This window comes from Cetorhinus maximus, chromosome 20 (genome assembly GCF_964194155.1).
Source record: "Cetorhinus maximus chromosome 20, sCetMax3.hap1.1, whole genome shotgun sequence".
NCBI lineage: Eukaryota > Metazoa > Chordata > Chondrichthyes > Lamniformes > Cetorhinidae > Cetorhinus > Cetorhinus maximus.
The window spans coordinates 29,398,491-29,419,134 of record NC_135898.1 but is presented as its reverse complement, the minus strand read 5'-3'; the positions used below and the strand labels follow the sequence as shown (position 1 = coordinate 29,419,134).

At 43.3% G+C, this 20,644-nt stretch overlaps 1 protein-coding gene across 2 annotated transcripts in view; it reads left to right on the top strand.

Annotated features, from left to right (window-relative positions):
* The window catches only part of slc25a16 (solute carrier family 25 member 16), a 71,549-nt gene that overhangs the window by 17,491 nt on the left and 33,414 nt on the right, over positions 1-20,644 (top strand). For both annotated transcript variants that reach the window (XM_078565846.1, XM_078565847.1), the window contains exon 3: positions 1,177-1,269. In XM_078565846.1, the coding sequence (XP_078421972.1) occupies positions 1,177-1,269 (93 nt within the window). The remainder of the gene's footprint in view (positions 1-1,176; positions 1,270-20,644) is intronic.

Here is a 20,644-nt window from a genome sequence, read left to right as displayed (position 1 = left end):
ATACTGGAGTTGAGGTGGGAGATCAGCCACAATCTTGTGAAAGGTAGAGCAGGCTCGGAGGACTGAATTGAAGGGGAGCTGGTGGAAGTGGTATTGCCACTGGACTAGTAATCAAGAGACCCAGGCTAATGCTCTGGGGACCTGGGTTTGAATCCCACCACGGCAGATAGTGGAATTTGAATCCAATGAAAACCTGGAATTAAAAGTCTAAAGATGACCAAGAAACCATTGTCGATTGTCATAAAAACCCACCTAGTTCGCTAGTGTCCTTTAGGGCCATTTCAACACACCATCCTGCTCTCATGCCCACATGTCCGTCCTTGGCCTGCTGCAATGTTGCAGTGAAGCCCAACGCAAACTGGAGGAACAGCACCTCATTTTCTGATTAGGCACTTTCCAGCCTTCTGGACTTAGCATTGAGTTCAATAACTTCAGGCCATGAACTCTCTCCTCTATCATCACCACTTTTAAAAAATTTATTTTTATATTTTATTTACTTATTTTTATTTTTATTTACTCATTCATTGTTTTATCCCTTTTTAAATTTTTTTTATCCCTTTTTCTACCACTACCATTAACATTCCCTTTGTCTTGTGTTCATGACATACTTTGTCAATATCTCCTTAGTCCCCACCTGTACTCTAACCTTCCACCCAGCTTCAACTGCTCCACCCCCCTTAAACAGTATAAATTTCATCACATTTCTACTTCCCTTTAGCTCTGAAGAAGGGTCAAATGGACCTCAATGTTGACTCTGTTTCTCTCTCCATAGATGGTGTCAGACCTGCTGAGTTTTGCCAACATTTTCTGTTTTTATTTCAGATTTCCAGCATCCACAGTATTTTACTTTTAACCTGCTGTCTTTACCTGGTCTGGCCTACATGTGACTCCAGACCCAGAGCAATAGACTCTTAAATGCCCTCTGAAATCACCTGCTCAAGGGCAATTAGGGATGGGCAATAAATGTTGGCCTATCCAGCAACGCCCACATCCCATATATGAATAAAACAAAAATATCAGTTCCTATTTTTATGTTCTGACTTGGGCAATTGTGTTCTACTGAATCACAGCTGACATCAAATTTACATATATGGTGCAGATTATTAGATGTAAATGTTTTTGGAAATTAATATTTTGTTACTGCTGAAGGTTAATATAAGATTATGTTTCGTACAGGTGTTGCAGGATGTTGTGCGAAGTCGACAATTGCGCCCTTGGACAGAGTGAAAATTTTACTGCAGGCTCACAATCGGCATTATAAACACCTTGGTAATTATTAACAGAAATCTGTCAGTTGGTTGTAACTTTTTTAACTTGAATATAGGAGCACACTGGTGTTCTAACAGACTGGGGAAAATGTCAGTCTGGCACCAACTGATGCAAAATGTCGTATTTGAGGTGCAAGATAGAGTTTAAATGAGTGCTTTCTGCAGCAATCTTTTACTTGTTGATCCAAAGGGGTAACACACGACCTCCGTCTAGAATGGGGAAATACTAGACAGCTGGGTGTTTTTCCATCAGGAAAGGACCGACCAGAGGAGGAGCTGTTCCTAACCGCTCCTTGAACTGTCCACACATTTCCATGTTGATACGGTGCTTTGGTACACAGACATAATCAGTGGCAAACATGGTCACGTACTTAAAGCAGCAGGTCAGATATAAATGTACGACTTGCCATGGCAGGTACAATGTAAATTGACTGAACCAGCCATGCCAATTCATGCTGACATTTTTTGGTGAATTTATGTTGTTTCAATTTCTGAAAAAATGGTCCCTTCTAAACAATTTTCTGATCCTCTGCTCAGGAGCCAGTTTGCTCCTGTTGATGTGAACTAATTTGGTGATAGACTTCTGGTAAAGTGGAGTTAGAGGACGAGAATAATTGGAACAATGGCAAAGGAGGATTATCACGCTGGAATCAAAAAGGCGCTAGAAGGAAACAGTAGAAGAGTTGAGCAGAGACTGTTGGACTGCTTTCTTGTATTTTCTTTCGTTACTTAAAAATGGACGTCAGTTGTAGTAACTGCAGAATCTGATCTTTGGCTTTAACAAGATCATGCAACACAATTAACATGAATACTCAGTCAAATCATATAATGTGATTCCATTTATATTATTATTGATTATTGAGTCCACGACTCAATATAAGAACTCTGGCACAAAGCTCGGTTCAAGCCTGGCTACCGCAAGCAGTGACTTGCTCAAAATACTTATACTAATTCTATCTTTTATCTGTACATTCTATGCATACTAACATTAAACATTAAACCACAACATATTAAAAGAAACGCAAGGCAGACTTCAAATAACATGGAACCAAGAAGATACACTGATGTTCATCAATTGATCCCAATGATTCATTACTGTTGATACAGATCCACCCAAACACTTTATGACCTAATGACCCAAATCCTGAAGACTTGGATGAATAACTTTTCCACTTTATCGACATCTCATCTTTTTACAAAGCATCAGCAGAACTGAAATCTCTTAACCATCATGTGCTGATCCCACAAACAGCGAGGTATACTGAAATATATGGGTAGTTGAAACCACATTCTCACAGTTATCCTGGGGTGCAAGCTGATGAAGGTTAGACGTTGATGCTGCTGAAAGTGGGAAGATAGAGCAAGGTTAAGAGGAAGAATTCTTTTGCGCAGCGAGTTATGATCTGGAATGCGATACCTCAGTGTTTGAAGCAAATCAATAGCAACACTGAAAAGGGAAATGGAGATTTCAAAGTTTGCAGTTGAGACAAAACTCAGAAATGTGATAATGAGGAAGTTAGTAACAGACTTGAGGAGGACATAGAAAGATTGAGGAAATGGGCAGATCCATGACAGAAGAGTCAATAACCAGATAACACATTTATAAGTGGCAAAAAAGCCAGACGAAGATGAATTTTTTTTTCATTAGTCTGTTAGTGGCATGTTATGGTCTGTAATGCACTGCCTGAAAGTTTGGTGGAAGCAGATTCAATAGCGACGTTCAAAAGGGAATGACAGAATTGTTACAGTGCAGGAGGTGGCCATTCGACCCATCATGTCTGCATTGGCTTTCAAATGAACAATTGACTTGGTGCCATTTTCCCAACTTCTCCCTGTAACCCTGCACATTCTTCCTTTTCAGAGAACAGTCTAATTCCCTCTTGAATGCTTCAATTGAACCTGCCTGCACCACACTCAGGCGGACCTTAACCAGTCATTGCATGAAGAAGTTTTTCCTCATGTCGCTTTTGCTTCTTTTACCAATTACTTTAAATCTGTGATTGGGAATTGGACAAATACTTAAAATGGAAAATTGGCAGTGCAGTAGAAGCATCACAAGGATGTGGGACTAATTGGTGGCTCTTTCGAAGAGCTGGAACAGGCACTGTGTACCAAACAATTTCACTATAGTGTGTGATTCCATGAAGAGCAGACAAAACTAGGAGGGGCAGAGTAGAGCAGGAAAACCTAGAGTAAATTTCCTTCTCGCTCTAACCTTAAATGAAAGTGAGGGAGGCAGGCTAGAGCAGGAACATCCCGATTAAGTTACCCTCTTTATCATCAGTGAAGGTGAGGGGTGAGCAGTACCTAATGCAGTCTAGACCAAGTGTTGACAGTTAGAGGGGTGGTTCAGGTTGAGATGCTGTGTGACTTTGGATTACATTTACAGGAGTAGGCAGTTCTGCCATTCAACAAGATCATGGAAATGTGTGCCCCAATTCCATCTATACACGCTTGCTCTAGTAATCTCTCCTGATAATTTAGCCCTTGAAGGTTGGGGACATTCACTCCAAGGTCAATATATCCTCTCTAAGATACGGTACCCAGAACTGTACTCCAGATATAGTCTAACCAGGGCTTTGTATAGCTGTAGCAAAACTTGCTCCCTTAATATTCCAGTCCATTAGTTATTAAGACGAACATTCTAGGAGACTTTTTGTATTTGATCAGTTAAATTTTAGTGATCTGTGCACATGGACCTCTAAATTTCTTTGGATCTCAACTTGCCCTAGTTTTTCACCATTAAAATAATACTCAGATCTATATTTTTTGGTTAAAAATTGATGACTTCATATTTGTCCTTGTTAAAATCTATTTGTCTGCTCATTTAATCTACTAGTGTTTCTTTATACTTTTATGCAGCTGTCTGTGCTATTGCTACTCCACCAATCTATGTGTCATCAGCAAACTTGAATATATGGCTCTCTATTATGTTACTTAAGTCATTCATAAGTATAGTGAATAACCTCCACCCATTCGTCACTTCCTGTTGAGTATGTACTATTTATCCCTTACTCTCTAACCAAGTGTCTAACCAATCTAGTGAGATCAACAATTTGTCTTCTATTCCATGAGTTGGAGGAGAACTTGGAGGTGATAGTGCTCCTACACAATTCCTGCCCTTGTCCTTCTAGTTGGTGGTGAGAGTGTGGATAGTCCACAGTGCACTGGGGATGAAGGGAGTGGATGTTTAAGGTGGTGGATGGGCTATTAATCAAGCGAACAGCTTTGTGTACCTGAATGGTGCCAAGCTTCTTGAGTGTTGTTGCAGCTGTACTCTTCCAGGAAAATGGAAGGTGTTCCATCCAACTCCTGACTTGTGCCATAATTGGTGGGAGAGTGGATTTGAGTGTCATGAGGGGACTCTCAGACTCTGACCTGCTTTGTAACTTTATTCATGTGGCTAGTCTGGTTCAGCTTCTGGTCAATGGTGACCCCCCCCACCCCAGGATGGTGGTAGTAGGCAACTAGATGATGGTAATGGCATTGAATGTCAAAGGGAGGTTATTAAAATCTCTCTTGTTGGAGATGGTCATTGCCTGGCATTTGTGCTTTATTGCAGCTTATGAGCCCAAGCCTGAATGTTGTCCAGGTTTTGCTGCATGTGGGTACAGACAGCTTCAGCACCTAAACAGGACTAAACACTAGCAATCATCACTAAGCAGCTCATCATCTGACTTTATGATGCAGGGAAGGTCATTGATGAAGCAGCTGAAGATGGTTGAGTCGAAGACACTGTGCTGGGGAACTCCTGGGGCTGAGATGATTGATCTTGACAGACATTTTTCTTTGTGCTAGATATACTTCTAGGCAGTGGATACGGGGCAGAGGGTGGGTGGAGGAGTGGGAGAACGAGAGGGAGCATTATAGCTGACTCATTGATGCCTAAGGCCCACCTGATAGAATTTTCAGGAGGCCCTGTAAATGAACAAGCTACATGTCTGCATGGTTCTGGTGGAAGGCTTTTCAAAATGCAAATCAGGGTCCTGTGCTGGTTGTATGACCCTGACTGCAATATTTAGGTACCTATTTCACTTCTTTCTATGTAGCATTAAGCTGTCTAAAGAGGGACCATCAAAAGCCACTCAAAAAATAGCCAAATACATTTTGAACTTCAATTTTTTGGGGCTACGAAGAACTGATTTCCCACCCTGTCACAAGCAGTGGGATGTTGTGGGGACAATTCAATGATGGCTTTGGCCTTTGGCTGCCGGCTTTGGCCATTGGCTGCCAGCTTTGGGAGCTGCTCTATTAAGCAGGTCCCTTTAGGTTGGGTATTGGAAGATCATTTCTGCTGTGTGAAAGGAGGATAGAGATTTGAAAGTACTGAAAGAACCTGGGCTATAAACTGGGCAGGAGTGGAAAATATGTTGTTCACAATATTTTTTGGAGGTGTTGAATGGTTTAGAAGAAAGGAAGGTAAGTGATACTGATAAAGGAGAGAGTGTCTGCTGGAGGGTGGAATGATTGCACTGTAAAGACCAGTGTGTACAAATTATTGAAACACGCTTTGGACATAGACACACACATTTGCTGCCAGGCTGAGTTGTGGTGGGAATGTGAAGGTTGGGGTGTGGGGTGGGTGTGAGAAAGGAATATCAGTCACTGAATGGACCCCAGTATAAGTGTAGAGCACATAGGAAAGATGAAGAATGTCTGTTACTAAATGTAGCCCTGTGTATAGGTATGTCAGTCACTGAATTTTTAAAAATCTATTTGCTCGTGGGATATGGGCATCACTGGCTAGGCCAGCATTTGTTGCCCATCTAATTGCCCGTGAGAAGGTGGCTTTGAGCTGCCACCTTGAACCGCTGCAGTCCATGTAGTGTAGGTGCTGTTAGGGAGGGAGTTGCAGGATTTTGACCCAATGACAGTGAAGTAATGGTGATATAGTTCCAAGTCAGGATGGTGAGTGGCTTGGAGGGGGAACTTCTAGATGAGTGACTATCCCCCTTCTGCCCTTATGGAAGGAAGGTCATTGATGAAGCAGCTGAAGATGGCTGGGCTTAGAACACTACCCTGAAGAACTCCAGCAGTGATGTCCTGGGACTGAGATGATTGACCTCCAACAACCACAACCATCTTCCTTTGTGCTAGGCATGACTCCAACCAGTGGAGAGTTTTCTCCCTGATCCTACTGACTTCAGTTTTGCTAGGGTTCCTTGGTGCTGCACTCAGTCAAAGGTTGCCTTGATGTCACCTCACCTCTGGAATTTAGCTCTTTTGTCCATGTTTGGACCAGGGCTGTAATGAGGTCAGGAGCTGAGTGGCCAAGGCAGAACCCAAACTGAATGTCAGTGAGCAGGTTATTGCTGAGTAAGTGCTGCTTGATGGCACTGTTGACGACACCTTCCATCACTTTGCTGATGATCAAGAGTAGTCTGATGGGGTGGTAATTGGCCGGGTTGAATTTGTCCTGCTTTTTGAATGATCTCCAATGTAGGGAATATAGGGGATGTCTATTACGGAATGGAATCCAGTGTAGATATAGAGAATATAGGGAATGTCAATCACTAAGTGTAACCCTATTTAAATATGGGAAATGTCAATCTCTGAATGGACACCAGTGTAGATTTTGGGAACATAGGGAATACAAACATATGAATTAGGAGCAGGAGTAGGCCACTCAGCCCCTTGAGCCCGCTCCATCGTTGAATAAAATCATGATCTGATTGTAAGCTCAACTCCACATTCCTGCCTACCCTCAATTACCTTTCATCCCTTTGTTTATCAAGAATCTATCTAGCTCTGCCTTAAAAATATTCAAAGACTCTGCTTCCACTGTCTTTTGAAGAAGAATTCCAAAGACTCTCAACCCTCAGAGAAATTTTTTTTCTCATCTTTGTCTTAAATGAGCAACCCCTTAAGTTTAAAAACTGACCCCTAGTTCTAGATTCTCTTACAAGAGGAGACATCCTCTCCACATCCATCCTGTCAAGACCTCTCAGGATCTTAAAGGTTTCAATCAAGTCGTCTCCCTTACTCTTCTAAACTCCAGTGGATACAAGCCTAGCCTGACCAACCTTTCCTCATAAGGCAACCCGCCCATTCCTGATAGTCTAGCAAACCCTCTCGGAACTGCTTCTAATGCATTTACATCTTTCCTTAATATCAGTTAATGAGTGGAATGCAGCATAGATGTAGGGAATGTCAATAACTGAATGGACTCCTCGGCCCAACCATCTTCAGCTGCTTCAAGAGTGACCTTCCTTTCATCATAAGGTCAGAAGTGGGGATGTTTGCTGATGATTGCACAATGTTCAGCACCATTTGCAACTGCTCAGGTACTGAAGCAGTCCATGTCCTAATGCAGCAAGACCTGGACAATATCCAGGCTTGGCTGACAAATGGCAAGTAACATTCACGCCACACAAGTGCCAGGGAATGATCATCTCCAACAAGACCATCTCCTTCAAGGTGAGGGGCAGGAGGTTTAGGGGGGATGTGAGGGAAAACTTTTTTACCCAGAGGGTGGTGACGGTCTGGAATGCACTGCCTGGGAGGGTGGTGGAGGCGGGTTGCCTCTCATCCTTTAAAAAGTACCTGGATGAGCACTTGGCACATCATAACATTCAAGGCTATGGGCCAAGTGCTGGTAAATGGGATTAGGTAGGTAGGTCAGGTGTTTCTCACGTGTCGGTGCAGACTCGATGGGCCTCTTCTGCACTGTGATTCTATGATTCTGTGTGAAGAGAGAATCAAACCATCGCACCTTGACGTTCAATGACATTGCCATCAATGAATCTCCAACTATCAACATTCTGGGGGCTACCATTGACCAGAAACTGAACTGGACTAGCCATATAAATACTGTGGCTACAAGAGCAGGTCAGAGGCTAGGAATCCTGTGATGAGTAACTCGCCTCTTCTCCAAAGCCTGTCCACCATCTATAAGGCACAAGTCAGGTGTGTGCTGGAATACTTCCTACTTGACTGGATGAGTGCAGCTCCAAAAACATTCAAGAAACTTGACACTATCCAGGGCAAAGCAGCCTGCTTGATTGGCACCACACCCACAAACTCCATCCACCACTGACACACAGTGGCAGCAGTGTGTATCATCTACAAAATGCACTGCAGGAATTCACCAAGGCTCCTTAGACTGCACCTTCGAAACTAACCAGCACTACCATCTAGAAGGACTAGGATAGCAGATAGATGAGAATATCACCGCCCGGAATTTCCCCTCCTAGTTGCTCACGATCCTGACTTGGAAATATATCACTGTTGCTTCACTGTCACTGGGTCAAAATCCTGGAACTCCCTCTTAACAGCACTGTGGGTGTACCTACACCACATGGACTGCAGCAGTTCAAAACGGCTGCTCACCAGCGCCTTCTCAAGGGCAATTAGGGATGGACAATAAACGCTGGCCCAGCCAGCTCAGCCCACATCCTGTGAATGAATTAAAAAAAAGACCTACCAGCAACAACTTACCTTGAAATACTTCAGTGTCATAAAACGTCCCAGGGTGACTCGCAAGAATGTTATAAAGTAAAATTAAACACCAAGCCACATTAGACAATATTCGCCCAGATTTCCAAAAGCCTGGTCAAAGAGGTAAGGGGCATCTTAAAAGAAGAGAGAAGGGAAGAGTTTTGGAGAGGCTTAGGGAGGGAAATTCAGAGCTTAGGGGCTTGAGCAACTGAAGGTACAGCCACCAGTTAAAATTGGGGATGCTCAAGAGGTCAAAATTAGATGAGTGCAGATATCTCGGAGGCTGTGGGGCTGGAGGAGATTTAGGAGATAGGGAGAGGTGAGGCCACGGAGGAATTTGAAAACAAGATGAGAATTTTCAAATTGAGATGTTGCTTGGCCAGGATCCAGTGGAGATCAGCGAACATGAGTGATAGGGGAACGGGACTTGGTGTAAGCATATAAGCAGTGGAGCTTTGGATGATTTCAAGTTTATACAGGGTAGAATGTAGGAGGTCAGCCAGGAGAGCATTAAATAGTCAAGTCTAGCAGTAACAAAGGCATGAATGAGGATTTCAGCTGAGACTGAGCGAAGTTGGGCGATGTTATGGAGGTGGAAATAAATGATCTTGGTGGTGGAGAAGAACTGTGGTTAGAAGCTCATTTCAGCCAAGAGTGATGCCAAAGTTACAAACATTCTGATTTAGCCTCAGACTGTAATTGGGGAGGAGAATGGAGTGGGTAGCTGTGGAATTGAGTTTGGAGCAAGGATTGAAGGCAATGGTAGAGTTGGGTGTATTGGTGTATATGGCTGGGTAAAAGCCCTGGAACTCCCTCCCTAACAGCACTGTGGGTGTACCTACACCACATGGACTGCAGTGGTTCAAGAAGGCAGCTCACCACCACCTTCTTGAGGGCAATTAGGGATGGTTAATAAATGCTGGCCTAACTTGAGATGTCCACATCCCATGGGTGAGTAAAAAAAATGTGAAAACTAATGCGGTGCTTTTGGCTGACGTTGAGAGGTAGTATGTCAATGAGATATAGGAGGGAGCCAAGCAAGGATCCTTGGGGACACCAGAGATAGTGGTGCAGGAACGAGAAGAAAATTGCAAGTGATACTCTAGCTCTGATTAGATAGTTGAGAATGGAAATAGGCAGGTGCAGTCCTATCGAACTAGACAATAGTGGAGAGGTGTTGGAGGATGGTGGTGTGGTCAACCATGTCAAAAGCTGTATGCAAGTCAGGAAAGATGAGGGGGGTAATTTAGCATGGCCACAATGCCGGTCTGTATAGATATAGAGAATTAGCCCCTTTTGTGATAAAAGATTAAAGATTGCAGAGAATCTTAGTTCACCCCGGTGTATGGGGAACATCCAGTGCATAAAACAAAGATATTAATTGACAAATGGACTGAACGATAGTAATTGACCTAACAACTAAACAAGCTTGACCTATCAACTGTATGCATACAGAAGGTAATGAGATATTGGATTCATTAGTTAACCTTATTAGTACAGGCTACACTCTTGTATTTCAGGAATTGTGTATAATGTGACCCAGGAATACTGTTTGGGGGTGGGAGGATAGATGCAACTCTGACCCTATTGAGTTCTCCAAGCATAGTTGGTGTTGATCTCATGGACTCCTGTGCACAATGGGTTCTAGTGGTGTTTATATTAATGCAAGTTGTTAATCTGAAGTTTCAATATTTCTTGGTCCTTGAAGTTTGAAAGAGGAAGGGTAGTGAGGATTCTAAAAACCTAACAATATACACAAAGGAGGTTCAGACGGTCTGTATGATTAGAGATAAAGTATAAAGATGGATTGCTCCATTAGTTAAACATCTATGGAAGGTTTTGATTGAAAAAAGCGATGGATTTATTTGAGGAGACGACAGACAAGGTAGATGGGGAGATGTAGTGGATGTGGTATACCAGGACTTTCTGATAAGGTACCACCCAGGAGATTATTGGAGCAGATTAACTGATGTGGAATTAGAGAGAGATAGCAGGAGCTAAGGACTCTTTCTGTAAGTGGTTTGTAATGGGTAGTGGTTCCTTATGGTTCTGTGGGCCACTTTTATGCTGTAATATTGCATTTATTACCCTCTCAAGTTATGCCTCCTTAATAAGGTGTAACTAGGTTTTTAACGGTGTACTAAGCAATAACTATCTCCGAACAACCTCGCTGGCCCTGGAAAACTAAGTTTATATTTGTGTAATGTTGATTTTTTTCCATTATGATAAATTCCATAGGTTTTTAATATAATTTAAAAAAGCTTGTTTATACTGGGGGGTTTAATCCTGCAAGGTGGGATGGGGGGTTTTTAAAACAAAGGAATGCTGGCTTGTTGGAAACACAGCATTGGTGTGTGTTTGGAGGCACATGGAAAGCCTCATGGGGTAGGCAAGTTGGTGATTATAAAATACATTTTGAATGAAGGTTTAACCCTGTGTTCTGGTTTTAACCACCAGCACACGGGTTTCCCAAGCAATCTGAAAGTTTCTAAGGTCAACAAGGCGAGTTTAACACTGTAACATTGACAGGTTGGAAAGCCATTAAGTGCTGAGCTATTTATTACTCATGAAATGAAGCAGCTGTCAAAGATTTGGGTTACAGGACATGTTCTGAGTGCATGCTTTCACTGCTTTAGTGAGTCAACACTTTGTAACTCATTTCTGCTACCTGGACTTTTTTGACCTGCACTTCCCAGCTGCCAACCTTCACTGCAGCTTGGGAGCAGCTTTATCTTGGATTCCTGGTAAGGAGCAAGAGCAGCAGCTGTCTTTTCTTCAGCCACCCGGATTTACGTAGGACAATTGGAGTGAACACAGAGCTCCAGCTTGAAGGAGGTGGTATCCCTAACACAGTTTCTCAGCAAAGGATCAGCTTTCTGGACATGACTGAGCAGCAGTGCTTCAGGAGGCTCAGAATTTCTCAGGTTGCTGACACCTGTAGCCTCCTGGAACAAGACCAGGTGGACATGCCAGTGGCTGTCAAGGTCATTCCTGAATTTCTTTGTCTCCAGCTCTCTCCAGGGCTTGTGACACATCTGCAGGATTTCAAAATGGGAGATGCACTTGTGTGAAGGTCAAGTGCCCGATGCCTTGCATGCCAGGGTCCACTGATAAGAGGGTCATTGGATTTTCTGCAGATTTCCACAAATTATGGTGTGGGAAAGTGTAAGGTTGTGCACTTTAGCGGGAAGAATAGAGGAGCTGAATATCATTTAAATGGAGAAAGACTGCAGAAAGTTGCAGCACAAAGGGATTTTAGAGTCCTCGTGCTTGAATCCTGGAGGGCTAGTATACTGGTTCAGCAGGTAATGGGGAGGGCAAATGGAATGTTGGCCTCTATTTCAGGGGGAGTGGAGTGTAAAAATGGGGAAGTCTTGCTAAAACTGTGCAGGGCACTGGTTAGACTACACCTGGAATACTGTGAACAGTTTTGGTCCCCTTACCTAGAGAAAGATATACTGGCATTGGAGGCAGTTCAGAGAAGGTTCACTGGGTTGATCCCGGATATGGAGGGATTTTCTTATGAGGAGAGATTGGGTCAGTACTCATTGGAGTTTGGAGGAATGAGAGGTAACCTTATTAGGATGACAAAACATATAGGATTCTTAAGGGGCTTGACAGGGTAGACGCTGAGAGGTTGTTTCCCCTTGTGCGAGAGTCTGGGACCAGAGGGCATAGTCTTAGAGTAAGGGGTTGCCCACTTAAGACAGAGATTAGGAGGAATTTCTTCTCTGAGGGTCATGAATCTGTGGCATTCTTTACCGCAGAGCTCTGTGGAGGCTGGGTCATTAAGTATATTCAAGGCTGAGATATTTTTAATCAGTAAGGGAATCAAGGCTTATAGGGAAAAGGCAGGAAAGTGGAATTGAGGATTATCAAAGCAACCATGATCTCATTGAATGGCGGAGCAGACTTGATAGGCTGAATGGCCTACTTCTGCCCCTGTGTCTTATGGTCTTATAGATACAGGGAGTCATACAGTACACAGTGGCAAATTAAGGCACCCTCCAATCAACCAGCAGTCTTTATCGTTCGGAAAGAAATCCACTCCATCAGTGTTCAGCTGGTATGTGACCACCAGCATGCATGTCTGTGCAAGATATCCTAGAAGCTGCCATGGTGCCTTCATTCTTTGCCAGTCATGTCTTCCACAGGTTTTTGAACCTCCAAGCAGAGTCAGCGAGTGGCTCTTTGGAGACAAAGGCCACCCTACAAAGACCTGGTTGATGACACCTGTGAGGAGCCCTAACTCAGATGAATAGGAAAGGTACAACTGGAACTCAGTTAACGTTTCGAGTCCGTATTACCCTTCTTCAGAGCCTTCTCTTTCCACAGATGCTGCCAGACCTGCTGAGTTTTTCCAGCATTTTCTGTTTTTGTTTCAGATTTCCAGCATTCACAGTATTTTGTTTTTATTCAACTGGAACTCACAGCCTATGAGGGTGTTAGAAACGGAAATGATCAATGGTTTCGAAAGGAAATTGGATAGGCACTTGGGGAAAATAAACATGCGCTATGGGGATAAAGCAGGGGGAATGGAACTGACTGGATTGCTCTACAGAGCTGAATGGCCCCCTTCTGAACTGTAATGACTGTATGACAAGAGAGGTCATTGAGCAAGCTATTGGGTTGCTGAAGATGTGATTTGTGTGCCCGGGCTGATCTAAGGGTATCATTCAGTATGCACCGGCAAGGGCACCCCAAATGGTAGTGGTCCACTTTGCCTTACACAATACTGTATAGTGCGGCAGAGAGGACTGGAGCTGCAGGAGGAGGAAGGTGATGATTGTTTTGCATCTTCAGAGGAAGAGGGTGTGTCCAGTGTCCCTGAGGCTGCTCACCTAGCTACTAGAAACACCTGCAGTGGACTCATACAAGCATGATTGAGCTAACTGATGTTGTTAAACCATGTGGCACACCAGTGCAGAAACGACTGGGCACTATCCACACCCAGTACAAAGCATTCCCACATCCAATAATCCTTTCATCTCATTGACACCCATTGCTTGTCGTCATCTCTGGCGGGACAATTTTTCTCAAGACTCACGGCCTGTCGACAGGTGAGAGGCGACAGTGGAGACTTGGAATAAAGTTTATGGTTTTTGAACATTGACAATAAAATTGACACAGTGACATTACTTGAAAACACCTAAGTCTTGTGGAACTACAAAGTCTTTCCCTTCCTTTTCGCCTTCCACAAATATTACCCCTGCGGATTTAGCACAATTTGGGCTGACAAGTGGCAAGTTACATTCATGCCACACGAGTGCCAGGCAATGACCATCTCCAACAAGAGACAGTCTAACCATCGCCCCTTGACGTTCAGTGGCATTACCATCACTGAATCCCCACTATTGACATCCTGGGGGTTACCATTGACCAAAAACTGAACTGGTCTAGCCATTTTAATACTGTGGCTACAAGAGCAGGTCTGAGGCTAGAAATCCTGTGGCGAGTAACTCGCCTGACTCTCTAAAGCCTGTCCACCATTTACAAGGCACAAGTCAGGAGTGTGATGGAATACTCCCCACATGCCTGGATGACTGCAGCTCCAACGACACTCAAGAAGCTTGACACCGTCCAGGGCAAAGCAGCCCGCTTGATTGGCTCCCCTTCAACAAACATTCACTCCCTCCACCACCACCGATGAACAGTAGCAGCATTATGTACCTTCTACAAGATGCACTGCTGAAACTCACCAAGGCTCCTTAGAAAGCACTTCCAAACCCAAAACCGCAACCATCTAGAAGGATAAGGACAGAAGATAGATGGGAACACCACATGAAAGTTCCCCTCCAAGTCACTCACCATCCTTACTTGGAAATATATCGCTGCTCTTTACTGCTGGGTCAAAATCCTGGAACTCCCTCCCTAACAGCACTGTGGGTGTACCTACACCACAGGGTCTGCAGCGGTTCAAGAAGGCAGCTCACCACCACCACCTTGAGGAATTAGGGACGGGCAATAAATGCTGGCCTAGCCAGTGATGCACTGATCCTTGCAGCACTCCATAATTCTTGCCTCTTGAAAACGCCCTGTTTATGACCACTCTCTGCTTCCTGTCCGTTAACCAATCCTCTATCCATGCTTCTACATTGCCCCCAACTTCATGAGTCCTTATCTTGCTTATTAATCTTTTGTGTGGAACCTTATTGAATGCCTTTTGGAAATTCAGCTGTACTACAGCTACTGGTTCCCCTTTATCTACCCTAATAGTTCCATCCTCAAAAAACTCTAATAAATTTGTCAAACAGGATTTCCCTTTCATAACACCACGCTGAGTTCTAATTATACTATGCTTTTATAGGTGCATTGTTGAGACTTTCTTAATAATAGATTCCAGCATTTTCTCAGCAACTGATGTTAGGCTAACAGACCGATAGTTCATGGTTTTCTTTCTCCCTCCTTTCTTGAAAAGCAGAGTAATATTTGCTAACTTCCAACCTGATAGGACCATTCCCAAATTGAAGGAATTTTGGAAAATCATAGCTAATGCATCCAATATTTCTGCAGTTATCTCTTTTAGAGCCTCAGGGTGTAGGCCATCGTGTCCCAGGCATTTGTCAGAATTTAGTACCTTAAGTTTTTTCAATGCTTTTTCTCTGCTGATAATTTCTTTAATTTCCTCACTCCTTTTAGCCCCTAGGTTACCATCTATTTCCAGTATGAAACTTGAGTTTTATGCCGAAGACAGACACAAAATATTTGTTCAATGTCTCTGCTATTTCTTCATTCCCCATAAATTCTCTCTCTGCTTCTAAGGGACCAAAGTTTACTTTAATTACTTTCTTCTTTTTATACACTTATAGAAACTCTTACAATCTGTTTTTATATTTTTAACTACTTTGCTCACATTCTATTTTTTCCCTTTTTATCAAATTTTTGGTGGCCCTTTGCTGGTTTCTAAAACACTCCCAATCCTCAAACTTGCTGCTGTTTTTTGCAACAATATAAGCCTAATCTTTTAATCTAACACCAGCCTTAGTGAGTGAGTCACAGATGGGTCTTCCTTGTTGAGCTTTTGGCCAGAATTTTTCGTTGGCGAGTTGGGGGCAGGGCCCGCTTGCCGACGTGAAAATGACGTAGGATGATGTCGGGCGGAACCCCCGACGTCATCCCGCCCCATTTAAATATTCAGGAAGGCGGGCGGACAGCGAAATCAGCTGTCCGCCCGCCAACCTGTCAATGGCCAATTGAGGCCATTGACAGGATAATTAAGTCAATTAAAGGCCCTGCCCATCCAACCTTAAGGCTGGTGGGTAGGCCAGGAGCCCCAGCGGGCTTCTGAAAAAACATGAAACCTCAATCACTGGTGGGATGAAGTTTCATGTCTGTTTTAGAAAACTTTAATAAAATTTATGTGATATTTATTAACATGTCCCATCTCGTGTGACATTGCCACATGAGGGGGACATGTTAATAATTTTTTTATTTTTCTATTTTTTAAGTTTATAAAACTTTCAGCGCTCTCCCAAAGACAGCACTTAGTCTCAGGGAGCTGTGCGCTCTTTCGCGCGCATGCACGAAAGAGCACACTTTGACAGTTGGGGAATTCCTCACCCACCCACACAGGAAGTACATAGCACTTCCCGTTGGGTGGCCCACTGGGCGGGCCTTAATTGGCCTGCCCACTCAAAATGGCGGTGGGGCCCGTTTCGCCAGCGGCGATTGGCTGCCCGCCTGCCACTGAGCCGGCGGGGCCCACCCACCCATTAAGGGCAAAATTCTGCCCTTTATTGTTTTTCAGTGGAATGTAGTTTTGGTGAACATTTCGAATTGTTTCTTTAAATGTTTCTCACCATTCATTTACTACCATACCTTTTAGTCTATTTAGCCAGCTCTCCCTGCGTACCTATGTATTTGGCTTTATTTAAGTTTAAGACTCTTGTATGTGGTTGGAGTATGTCACTTTCAAATGTAACGTGGAATTCAATAGTGTTATGATCACTATTTCCCAATGGATATTTTACTATGACATTACTCATTCACCCTGTTTCTTTACACAATAATAGATCTAAGATAGCTTTATTCCTAGCTGGTTCCACAGTGTATTGCTCCAAGAAACTGTCATGGAAACATACTACAAATCTATCTTCGAGACCAATCTTGCCAATTTGATTGTCCCAATCTATATGAAGATTAAAGTCCCACTATTATTACATTGTCTTTGTTACAAGTTCCAATATTATCTTGCTTAATGCTCTATCCAACAGCACAACTACTGTTATATAAACTTCTCCCGCTGACTCTTGCTGTCTCTAATTTCTACCCATACTGATTCCACTTCATGATCTTCTGAGGCCAGATCCATTCTTACTAATGTCATCCTTTACTATCAGGGCTACCCCAGCTCCTTTGTCATTCTGTCTGTCTGACCAAAATATTGCGTACCCTCGAATATTTATTTCCCAACCTTGATCATCTTGTAACCATGTTTCTGTAATGGCGATTAGATCTAAATCATTTACCTCTCTTTGTGTCACTAATTCATCTATCTTATTGCAGATGATTCATGCATTCATATAAAGAACCTTTAATTTCATTTTTTTCTTTTGTTCCCTGCAATGACCTTTTTTGCTGATGTACAGATTTTGTTAAACTCTATCTCTTCCTGTCGCATTCTGCTTGTCTTTAATTTAAAAAAAATTATCATTGTGTGAGTCCTGTGCTTTTGTATCTAGTAGCTTTTCCTCCTCATTTTTACAGTACAGGAAAAAAAATACGATTAGCTGAGACAGATTTCAATCTGAAACCTGGCTTGCTCAGCACTAACATTATCAGTGGTCATAACAATTGGGATGGATTCAACTTAAGTGAGGCTGTGACCAGCGTCCTGGCCAGTCATATAACTAGGGCTACGGACAGGTCTTTAAACTAATGGAGTGGGGGAGAAGGGAGATTTAAAATCCAAAGAGAAAGGTTGAGGCATCGGAGAATTAAACTGTTTATTAAAAGAAAGAAAAGATGAAACTCAAATGCACAAGAAAAAAGGTACACATAAAGAAATCTTACAAAACAACCCCCAAAATGCTTTATCAAAGGTGCCCAAAATAACTCTTCGACAACAGCCCTTCTAGATTCTTAACCATAAAATCCAGGAAATATTATCCAAACTGAGAAATTACTTTCACTGTAAACAGAAATACAATCCATGACTCCCCAGAACAAATCTACACTGATGTGGTTTTTCCAAAGGGTGATTAAAAAATAACTGTTTCTCAGAACAAATATTCTCCTGACCCAAAACTGAGTTGTTTTCTTTAATTAAAAAACTTTCACAGCTTTTCAGCACACTCCAAAACACCAGAATTGGCCTTCAGTGGAGCTTTCCCCTACAGCAACTCACTACAGCTGAAAACCCATTTTCATAAATACCTTTTCACCCTTTTATCTTAGTTCTCCATTGTCTTTAAATATCTCTTTGAAAACTCAGGTTCCCAAGTATCAAAACCTTTCATGTTCCCATTTTACCTCTATTTCAGGCTAATAAAATTTAAAATGCCTATCCCCATTTACTCACAAATCTCTTGTAAAATGTTCTTCTGTATCTGAGACTCCTTTGAAATGCAACAGCTACAAATCAATTTCAAAACTCATCCCCAAGTGCAAATTTCATATCTACTGTTTCCCTGTAAATTAACACCCACCAAAAGGTCTCATTATTAATTGCAGGAAGATAACACCTTTAATCTTTTATCCCTTAGATTCTGCACACAACTCCTGTCCCACACCAAACTCCCCTCCAGCCATGAGAAGATGTCCTTAACTCTGCCACTGGGCATGCAACACAACCTTTGGAGCTCCCAGTCGCGGCTGCAGAGAACAGTATAATCCCCTGACTATACTGTCCCCTGTCATTACCTCATTCCTCTTCGCTCCCCCCACTTGAATGGTGTCCTTCACCATGGTGCCATGGACAGCCTGCTCATCTACCTTGCAGTCCTTCTCATCTACACAGGTCACAAGCACTTTGTGCCTGTTGGACAAAGTTAGGACCTGAGGCTCTGCTGTCACTACATGTTGATTCCCCATACCTCCCTCGCTCGCAGTCACACCCTTCTGTTAAACTATTGACCAACTCTTAAAGATCTGCTTAGCCTAAGGGGTGTGATTGCCTCCAGATGTCTGCAGCTCGGCCCCTTGCTTGAGGACTCTGAGCCGAAATTCCTCAAGCCGTAGGCACTTTCTGCAGACGCGTTTTCCTGGATCACACTGATGTCCAGGAACACCCACATTTTTCAGCTGCCACGCAAGACCTGCTCTGGCATTTTTACTATATGTTAATTAATTTATTACTTTTTACTTAATTTATAATTAATAAACCCTACTACTCCCAATAAGCTTTACGACTGCTAGTAAACCTTATGAATAAAACCTTACAATTACCAATTAAACGAGAAAAATGGGAACAAATACCCACCAACACTTATCTGTTTTCCTGTGATGTCATACTTTGATTTTTCTCCAAACACAGTTGGTCCACAGCTTGTATTCCCTCCCATGCTCCCCATTCCACCCCCCCAACCCGAGCTGTTTTTAAGCTCTCGGCAAGTCAGAGCTCATCACGGCTTGCTCATTTCCCTGCTGACAGCTGAGATATGTGAGATGTATGACCTCTGGATTTTGGGACCATGAGGGTCCCAGTAAGTTGTCCCACCTGCACCTATGCAGGGTCAGACTGGGCCTTTGGACTTTGACTTGGGTGGGAAGGGGAAAGCAGGGAAGAACGGGAGTGTCTTGAGCAGAGTTCCAACTTCCATGTTTCCATCTTCCTTATCATGGCCCGTCTGTACTTCCCTGCTGGCCAAAATCTGGAGAGCACTCTGCTACACTTCAGCACTAAATGGTCAAGGGGAGGTTTTCTTCATCCTGAGTGTATAGGCCATTGGTGAGGCTCAGCATACACTCGGTTACCTGCCGCATCTGCTTCTCCACGCAGGTGGCCTCACTTTCCATAGAGATGGACATTTGTGCAAAGTCCCGAAACATCGTAGCACTCATGTTAGATACAGACTCCTCCAATCTCTCTCCAAGAGTGCACAGTGCCTCTTGATAGGTTGACTACCTCACACATTTTCTGTTACTTTTCTAGAATAGCCTTCTTCGTGGATGACCACTGAGGCTTAATATCTGTGCCTAGCTAAGCAGAGCTTGGAATGCCCTGCGTCCTATGACACACTGTTGTCCATGTTTTCAATACCTGCTCCTGCTCACTTATGATATGCACTTTACCATGTGACAACGTAGCTATCTTACTTGGGATCCCCACTGAGATGTGTGTACATGAGTTGGTGTTTCCTCAAAGTGCATCATGTTTTATGGACCTGAGAGATGAAAGACATGAATTAGAACTGGAAAGGGTTTTTAAAAAATATCAGCATTGTGATCATACAGTGAGTGTGTGTGCCATGTGTCTGTGTAATTGCTAATTCTGTCACTAGCCATCTGAGAGATCTCCATCTCTAATGACTGTGCAGCCCACCATCCTGCACATCTCCATGGCCACCGCCTCCACAGCAGTCGTGGTGGCGATGATCGGAGGGCCACCCCCCAGCTTTCTGTCTCTCCCTGGTGTCATGTGCTATCTTCTGCAAGAGAAATGAGAGATCTGTGAGTGTGTGAAACAGAACATTTTGAGAGGCTGGAAGGACAATATTTGTGGAGGGTGACTGAGAGATGGATGTGGGATGGCACAAAGGTGAATGTCAGTGGATCCTGTTCAGATAGGGATGTGCAAATGTCTCGAGGAACAGGAATGAATGGAGTTATCAGATGTGTTGGTCTGAGTAGTGCTGCACAGGAGAACGCTGAAATCAAAGCGAGGGTGTTGGCACTTGAATGAGGGAGCCGTCACTCACTTTCCTGCCGTAAATGAGGCCTTTGAATCTCTTTTGGTACCGTATCCATTTGCAAGGTACCACGCTTCTGCTGCTGACTGC